The sequence below is a fragment of the Manis javanica genome, chromosome X (assembly GCF_040802235.1).
Source record: "Manis javanica isolate MJ-LG chromosome X, MJ_LKY, whole genome shotgun sequence".
Lineage (NCBI taxonomy): Eukaryota > Metazoa > Chordata > Mammalia > Pholidota > Manidae > Manis > Manis javanica.
Genome location: NC_133174.1, coordinates 111,707,169 through 111,716,399, shown reverse-complemented (window position 1 = coordinate 111,716,399; position 9,231 = coordinate 111,707,169). Strand labels below are relative to the sequence as shown.

The following is a 9,231-nucleotide window of genomic DNA, read 5'->3' as shown; positions in this document are numbered from 1 at the left end:
ATATTGATTCTGTATCCTGCAACTTTGCTGAATCCAGTTTTTAGTTTTAACAGTTTTTTGGTGAAGTCTTTAGGGTTTTCTATACATAACATCATGTAATCTGCAAATAGTGACAGTTTAACAACTTCCTTACCAATCTGGATGCATTTTACCTCTTTATCTTGTCTGATTGTTGTGGCTAGGACCTCCAGTACTATGTTGAATAAAAGTGGTGAGAGTGGACATCCTTGTCTTGTTCCTGATCATATAGGAAAAGATTTCAACTTTTCCCCATTGAGTATTGTCGCGTGCCCTGTCCTCGCCGGCAAGAACAGCATGCAACAACAGCAGGATTCTTCTGCAGAAAGCTTTATTCTTCAGCTCTTTGTGAAACAAATGAGTTGGGCAGGACCCAGAGGGGAAGGAGAGGCTTGCTTATATAGTTCTCATGCTCTGACCTGGTTGGTGCGGCTCCATATGCCTTATTAGCATAACTATTTGGTGGGTCTCATTGGTCCTTATGCCAAGGCACAATTAGCATGTAGTTTAGTGGTGTGGGATGATTTGTCATTAGGAAGTTCGGGGCCTTCCGGCTGCCCTGCATTGGGCGCTATTTTCTGAGCGCGGCTGCCGACATCTCCCCCTTTTTTGTCTAACAGAAGCTCAAGGCGGAACTTGCCAGCAGAGGCGGAGACAGAGGCCTGACCTCCATCATACTTCCTGATGCCCCCTTTTTGGAGAGGGGTTCTGGGCATCTACCCCTATGCAGTCAGGCATGCCTCTCAGAGGGTCCAAGACCTCTTGCAGTGCTTTGCCTCGCATCCTCTGGCTGGCGTTGGGACCGCTTGGTACAAAGGGTTTGGACCCTTTTTCTCAACCCTCTTGCACCATGAGCTTCTTAAAGAAAGCTGTGATTAAGCATTGAGGTACTCGGGCCTGGTGCAGTGCCACATGGGCTCAGGGTGCAAGAGCTACCTCAAGCTAAAGCCGAGCTTCCTTCTTAAGCATGTTGAGCCACACTTGGGGAGAGGCGCCAACGTCTATCGCCATTAGGGCTTGAGCAAGGATCACCTTGTCCTGCTTATGTTGGTTGCGGAGTCTGCATAACAACCAGAGTAAGAGCATGAGACCTCCAAGCAGGAACACGCCCATCCCAGCCATGCCCGCCCACTCCTTGACGTGGGAGAGAGCTCTGAGGAACCAGGAAGAGAGTCCTTCCGCTACGGAGATATCTAGACGGGTGGAGTTGATGTGGATAATTTCTCGCCGCAGCTCTTCTAGTGTCCCATCGAAGTCTTGGGACCAGTTTCCTGAAAGATACTGGGACAGGTCTCGTGACAGATTAGCTGCCCGTGTAAAATTTTTATATTGAATGCTAGTGATGCAGAGGGCACGATATTTCCGCTCACATCCCAATTGGGCCATTTGCCAGAGCACCTCCATTTGTTCCTGCACGAGATCTATGCGTTGATTGAGGATCATTATTCCTCCTTTCAGTTTGCCATCAAGTGTGGACTGTTGGTCCAGGGCAGAAGCTACTGAGGCTGCAAGGTTATTGAGCTCTGTAGCCGATTTGATGGAGGTGTCTAAAGCTATACCAGCGGCGGTGGCTGCGACCGCGGTCGCGGAGATCAGGAGCACTATGGCGGCTGTAACACCGAAATCGCGCCTTTCTCGAAACAGAGTCATGGTGTTAGGGGCGTCTACGGGAACAGGGACCCAACGGGGGATGCGGACTACCAAAGCATTGGTAAAGTTACGCGCATCCCAACACTGAGACAGAAAGCAGGTTTCATTGGAGCAGGAGTCAAAGCTACTATTGGATAAGATAAACAGAAATGGGGGGTATACGCATACTGGAGAAGGTGGAAAAAGGGAATTAGGTGACTCTGGACCTGATTTTGCTGAACACGTGTAGTTCTCGTTGTTATGGGTCATGATCATGTTCCAGTGTGCGCGCATGTGGTTATTCTCGCACCAAAAGGTGATATTTTTTACACCGATTCCCCCACCCTGGAGGGCGGAAAAGGGGGAGAGGTCGGTACACGAGCCATTGACTCCACACAGCATCCATTTATGGAAGGGGTTCATGCTCAGCTGCTGACGAAACTCGCCTTCGAGCACCTTTACTGGCCACCAAGCCTCATTGGCTGGCCGTCCCTCCATATCTGGGGAGATGGTAAACTCCTGCCTCTCAGTTGCCCATGTTACTACAGTTGACTGACAGTCAGTCCAGGGCCACAGCTCTCCCTCATAGTCGCCCACACAATGGGAGGCATATTTGGGTTGACGAGGCCTGTCGGTGGAATTGTTCCTGGGAGAGTGTACAAATGTGCCATTGATCCAGAGAACCATCTGGTGGATAGTCATGTTCTTATAGGACGGGCTCCCTTCCTTATTAGGCCCTTCAAATTTAGCTGACATAACGGGGAGGCTACTGGCCTCTAGAATTATGTCACTGAACCATCCGTATTTCCTCCGTTTCAGGGAGATACAGCCAGCTAGATTCTGAGTGGTGAAGCATAATGACCCATTAGTTACGAAGGATCGGTTTTCTCCCAGGGGAGCTACTAGGGTGTCTTTAACTAGGTAGGGCAAGTTCATACTAGAGTTGGTGGTGAAAAAGCGGGGAAAAACGGCTGCATTGAAATGGACAGGCATAGGCTTAGGAAAGGCAGACAGGATTCCCCATCTCAATACTCCCTGAGTCGGGGTCTCCAGTGTCAGGAGCAGGGTCAGGAGGTACAGCGAAGTCATCTCCTTTGTTTAGGACTTTCCTCGTTAGGCGCTCCGGGATCCAGAAGGGATTTTCTTCACCCTGGGGGAAAACACACACAGCTCCCCTGGATCTGATTATGATTGGATCCGGGCCCTTCCATTGGTTAGATAACACGTCCTTCCATTTTACTAGTTCTTGTGGGTCTTTTGGCCACTGATTATGGCGATCCGCTGCTGTATGGCCTTGAGCATCCAGATTCAAAAAATTTATAGTGAAAAGTGCTAGGGCTATGGCAGTTTTTGGTGTGGGGGGTATATCTTCAATTCCCCCTTTTTGTTTAAGTAAATAGGATTTGAGCGTGCGGTTCGCGCGTTCCACAATCCCTTGACCCTGTGGGTTGTAGGGAAGGCCAGTGATATGTTTTATCCCCATGTGATGACAAAATTGAGCAAATTTTGTAGAGGTATAGGCTGGGCCATTGTCTGTTTTCAGAATCTGTGGTAACCCCCATGCTCTCCAAGCCTCAAGGCAGTGCTGGATGACATGGGAAGCTTTCTCTCCTGACAATGGGGAGGCAAAGATGACTCCTGAACAAGTATCCACGGATACATGTACATATTTCAGTTTCCCAAAAGACGAAATATGCGTCACATCCATTTGCCAAACTTGTAAAGGCCTAATACCTCTGGGGTTGATCCCAACATGAGGTGTGGGAAGGAAGCTGCAGCAATGTTGGCAGCTAAGGACAATGTTCCTAGCTTCGGCCCTGGTTATGCTAAACCGCCTGCGCAGCGTTTCGGCAGTGACATGAAACTGTGTGTGGAATTTTGAAGCTGTGGTGACAGGGTCTAGCAGGGGAAAGGCTATGCTTCTGGTTGCGAGGTCTGCCAGGTGGTTGCCTTGGGTCATAGGCCCGGGAAGGCCTGAATGTGCTCTGATATGAGTTATATACAAAGGAGATTGCCTATGAAGTAGTGCTGATTGTATCTGTTTGAACAAAGTGGCTACTGGGCTGGACGCTTTAATTAGCCCGGCCACTTCTAGAGATTTGACTGCATTAACTACATAACAGGAGTCAGACACAATATTTAAAGGTTCAGGAAAGATTTGTAGGACCTCTAAGACTATGCGACATTCCACTATTTGTGGAGTGTCAGGCGTGTAGCCTTTTGTCACAACTTTGCCATCACGGACATAGGCACCTGTGCCTGTCTTAGACCCGTCCGTGTAAACTGTTTTTCCATGAGGCAGCGGGGTTAGGCTAGTGACCCGAGGGAATACTAGGAGATGATTTTTGGCGAAGTTGATGAGGGGATGTTTAGGGAAATGATTATCAAAGGTTCCTGAGAAACTGTAAGCAAGTATGGCCCAATCATCGTTCATAGCACATAATACTTGTATCTGTTCTACGCTGTAAGAGGTTATAATTTTAGCTGGAGCCTCTCCGAAATGTGTCATGGAGGTTTTTACTCCTCTCAAAGCAAGTTTGGCCACGGCTGCTGGATAGTACTCTATTGTCCTAGCCTGAGAGGCTTGGGGATGAATCCAGATCAGTGGGCCGTGCTGCCATAAGACTGCTGTTGGCAGCTCTGGGGTGGGAAGGACACACAACTCAAAGGGTTCATTCGATTGCACTCTATTTAATTGTGCTGTCATCAAAGCCTGTTCTACTTTGCGAATGGCTTGTAATGCCTCAGGTGTGAGGGAGCGCGGTGACGTTAGTTGTGGGTCTCCTTCTAGGGTTTTAAATAGTGGAGTCAATTCAGTGGTGGGTATCTTTAAGTATGGGCGCAACCAATTAATATCCCCTAGGAGTTTTTGGAAGTTATTCAAATTTCGCAATTGATTATGTCTTATCTCAAGCTTTTGGGGGCAAATTACATCTGTGTAAATGGTTGCTCCTAGTAATTTGCTAACACTAGATTTTTGGACCTTCTCGCTTGCTATATTCAGTCTCCAATTTTCTAGGGATCTAGTGAGATCTATATATGCTTCCTCTATTTCCGCTGGTTGTGGGGAGCAAAGAAGGATGTCATCCATGTAATGGATGATCTTTAGCGTGGGATAGGTCTTACGAATTGGGTCTAGCGCTCGCTGAACGTACAGTTGACATATGGTGGGGCTATTTGCCATTCCTTGAGGGAGGACCTTCCACTGAAATCTGGCATCAGGTTGTTCATGGTTAATAGCTGGCAAAGTAAAAGCAAATCTTTCCCTGTCCTTGGAGCTTAGAGGTATAGAAAAGAAACAATCTTTAATATCTATTATGAGCACTTTCCATTCTTTGGGTAAGGCAGAGAGGAGTGGCAGTCCCCGTTGTACGGGTCCAAGCATTCTCATTTGAGCATTTACTGCTCTCAGATCATGAAGCAACCTCCATGATCCTGACTTTTTCCTGATTACAAATATGGGTGTGTTCCATGGGGACACAGAGGGTTCTAGGTGTCCCACTTGGAGCTGCTCTTGCACTAAGCAATGAGCTGCTTCTAATTTTTCAGAGGATAGGGGCCACTGAGGAACCCATACGGCCTCCTCTGTGAGCCAAGGTATGGGCATGGCATCTTCAATGGCCCCTATGAAAAACCCAGGCCGTGACGGTCATTCTTTACTTTGGGCAGGATGGGCTCTATGCGTCCCTGTTGGTGTTTCCCCAGCCCCTTGCCAGGGATGTATCCCATGTCCATCATCATGCCTTGGGCGGGGGTGGAGTATTCATTAATGAGTTTGAGGCCTAAGTCTCTCATGACATCCCTCCCCCATAAATTGACCGGTAGAGGGAGTATATAAGGGGTGACTGTACCCTCTTGTCCTTCAGGGGATCGCCATTTCAATGGTTTGGCACTAATTGAAGGGCTTGACTCATATCCTAAACCTTGTAATGAATGTGAGGATTGGGTCACAGGCCACTTGGAGGGCCACCAGGTTGCAGAGATAATACTTTTATCTGCTCCAGTGTCTAGGATTCCCTCAAAGCTCTTTCCCTCTATTTGAAGAGTTAATTTTGGTCTGTCTGCTAAATCTAATACTATGAAGGCTGAATCCCAGTCAGAGGAGCCGAAGCCCCTTTCTCCCCTCTCCGTGTTGGTAGCAGGATAATTGGCGTGGAGACTAGGTAAAACTAAGAGCTGGGCTATGCGGTCTCCTGGGGATATAGGATAGATTCCTCTGGGAGCCGAACACATGATTTTTACCTGTCCTTCATAATCTTGATCTATAACTCCGGGATGAACTACCAGGCCTTTCAATGCAGCAGAAGAGCGCCCTAGGAGTAACTCAATGGTATTTGGTGGTAGGGGGCCTTTAAAGTCTGAAGGGATAGGCTGAACTCCCATCTGTGGAGTCAACACTATTCTGGTGGTGGCACGGATGTCCAATCCCACGGAACTTGACGTGGCTCTCCTTGGGGGGCCTGGTTGTTCCTGAATGACACTTGCGTGCTGGTTGCCCCATATATTTGCGGGCCCTGGTGACGGGGTCCCTCTGGGCGTTTTTTGGCAGTTCTAAGGGTTTCCCTTCTATATCTTTAATAGACCGGCACTCATTGGCCCAATGCCTGCCTTTCTTACACTTAGGGCACAACCTAGGGGTCTTTTGGGTTGTTTGTTCTAAAGCTGGGCTCCTACACTCTCTCTTTATATGTCCTAATTTCCCGCATTGAAAGCATTTGATACTTCTGTTAGTGATCCTGGCTTGTTTGTGGCTCTGTAATATGGCCGCGGCTAGGCCCACATTGGTGAGTGGCCCTCCTATTTCTCTACAGGCTTTCAACCAGGCATGTATCCCTTTTTGTTTCCAGGGTGTTATCGCCTGTCTGCATTCCTTGGTACATTGTTCAAATACTAATTGCTCCACTAGGGGCATTGCTTGTTCCTGATCTCCAAATATTCTGCCTGCGGCCTCCATCATACAAGCGACAAAGTCAGAAAATGGCTCGCTCAGCCCCTGAATAATTTTTGTCAAATTGCCTGATACTTCTCCTTTGTTGGTGAGGGCTTTCCATGCCTTGGCGGCGCACGTGTTTATTTGTGCATATACCTGTAAGGGGAAGGCGGTCTGGTTGGCTACCCACTGTCCTTGGCCCGTCAGCATATCATATGACCATGCAGGCTGTCCTTCGGCCGTGTTTGCGCGTGCCTGGGTCATGCTGATATCATGCCACAATGCCTTCCATTCTATGTATTGCCCCATACTAGAAAGGCATGCCTTAGTTACATATTGCCAGTCTGCGAGTGTCATGGCTGTCTCTGTTAATCTCTCAACTTGTGCTATGGTATAGTTAGCACTGACTCCATAAGCCCGAACGGATTCTGCTAACTCCTTAACTTGTTTATGGCTCAGGGGCTGGTGAGAGCGTACGCCATTATCCTCAAATACAGGAAACATTTGTCTAATTGCCTGAAGAGTATCTGGGTGGCAAAAGGAGAGTGCGCCACTCACGTAAGGTGGCGGGGCAACGGGCGTCGGGGGACACCCTGCTTTCATTTTTTCCTTGGTCTGCTTTTCAACTTTGCTGGTTCCCTTACTTCTGCACTCTGCGGTTTTATTCTCTTCCCCTTCCTCTGCGGACGTTAATTCCTCCTCAGATTCCCTATTGGAGAGTTGGAGGTCCCTCAACTCTTTCCAGGGGTATTTACTATTTTCTCCGAGGCGATCGTCACTCGCTTCTCGGGGCTCTTTCGCTTTTGCCCTAGGCGGGCTTTCTCCCTCACACTGAGGTTTCTTTACCTTCGCTTTTGTGGCCTTTTTTCGGCCGCGCGCGCTCTCTGTTTCCCGTTCCGTTTCTGACATGCTCTCTTGGATATCTGTCAATGCTCTCTGACCTTCTTTTATTACCTTTTCACATCTCTCATCTTGCAGACAAGCTCTAATCAGTTTCCAGAGGGGCCTGGTGCCTCCCCTCAGGCTACCCTCCTCCTCCTCTCTATCAAGATCTTTCCCCAGTTTGTCCCAGCTCGGGATTGAGAGGGACCCTGAACAAATGAACCAGGGGGCCACACGGTCTATCTCCTTCACAAAAGATCCTAAGACTTTACTGGAGACCTTCAAGTTTCGCTCTTTGAGAGCTGTCTGCAGCGCCGTGACTAATGACGGTGCATTCCCCATGGTGCCTCCTTATTTACAGAGAACCATCAACCATCATCCTAAAAGGCAGGGGCCTCTCGGAACTTACCCCTCCGGGCTTTCTTCTGACCTGCAGTTCTGAATCCTCTCCAGATGTCTGAAGGGTCCTCCCTGTGCCGGTGATGTTCTGGTTCCCGGGATTCGGCACCACTTGTCGCGTGCCCTGTCCTCGCCGGCAAGAACAGCATGCAACAACAGCAGGATTCTTCTGCAGAAAGCTTTATTCTTCAGCTCTTTGTGAAACAAATGAGTTGGGCAGGACCCAGAGGGGAAGGAGAGGCTTGCTTATATAGTTCTCATGCTCTGACCTGGTTGGTGCGGCTCCATATGCCTTATTAGCATAACTATTTGGTGGGTCTCATTGGTCCTTATGCCAAGGCGCAATTAACATGTAGTTTAGTGGTGTGGGATGATTTGTCATTAGGAAGTTCGGGGCCTTCCAGCTGCCCTGCATTGGGCGCTATTTTCTGAGCGTGGCTGCCAACAGAGTATGATGTTAGTTGTGGGTTCGTCATACATGGCCTTTATTATGTTGAGTTGTGTAGTGTACCCTCTATACCCATTTTTGTGGGAGTTTTTGTCATGAACGGATGTAGAATTTTGTCAATTGCTTTTTAGCATATATTGAGATGATCATGTAGTTTTTATCCTTCTTTTTGTGAATATGATGTATGACATTGTTTGATTTATGAATATTGTGCCATCCTTGCATATCTGGAATAAATCTCACCTTCTTGTGATGGATGATTCTGTTGATGTGTTTTTGAATTTGGCTTGCTAATATTTTGTTGAGGATTTTTTCATCTATGTTCATCAGGGATATAAGTCTAAAATTTTCCTTTTTCATAGTATCTTTGTGTGCTTTTGGTATTAGAGCGATGCCAGCTTCATAGAACGAGTTTGGAAGTATTCCCTCCTCTTCTACTTTTTGGAGTATGTTAAGAAGGATGGGCATTAGCTATTCCTTAAATGTTTGGTAGAATTGAGCTGTGAAGCCATCTGGTCATGGCTTCTTGTTTGGAGTTTTTTTATTTCCAGTTAAATTTCTTTACTGGTAATTGGTCTGTTCAGATTTTCTGTTTCTCCTTGGGTCAGTCTTGGAAGGTTGTATTTTTCTAGCAAGTTGGCCATTTCATCTAGGTTGTCCAATTTATAGGCATATGATTTTTCATAGAATTCTCTAATAATTCTTTGTACTTTGTGTAATCTGTTGTGACTATTCCTTTTTTGTTTCTGATTTTGTTTAATTGTGTACTCTCTCTTCTTTTCTTGAGAAGTTGGGTTAGGAGCTTGTTTATTACATTTATTTTCTCAAAAACCTGCTCTTGGTTACATTGACTTTTTTTCTCTTGTTGTATTCTTCTCTATTTTATTTATTTCTGTTTGATCTTTATTATGTCTCCCTACTAACT

At 47.1% G+C, this 9,231-nt stretch overlaps 1 protein-coding gene across 1 annotated transcript; it reads right to left on the bottom strand.

Annotated features, from left to right (window-relative positions):
- Nucleotides 1-295: 295 nt before the first annotated feature.
- On the bottom strand, nt 296-8,277 carry LOC140847421 (uncharacterized). The gene is made up of 2 exons (XM_073227705.1): nt 7,869-8,277; nt 296-2,797 (listed from the first exon to the last, which is right to left on the bottom strand). Exon 2 carries the CDS (start codon nt 2,734-2,736, stop codon nt 961-963), a length of 1,776 nt encoding a protein of 591 aa, XP_073083806.1. The 5' UTR covers nt 2,737-2,797; nt 7,869-8,277; the 3' UTR covers nt 296-960.
- Between the last annotated feature and the right edge of the window lie 954 nt (nt 8,278-9,231).

Coding starts and splice junctions, on each gene's coding strand:
- LOC140847421 (XM_073227705.1), bottom strand. CDS start 2,736: ATGACTTCGCTGTACCTCCTGACCCTGCTCCTGACACTGGAGACCCCG.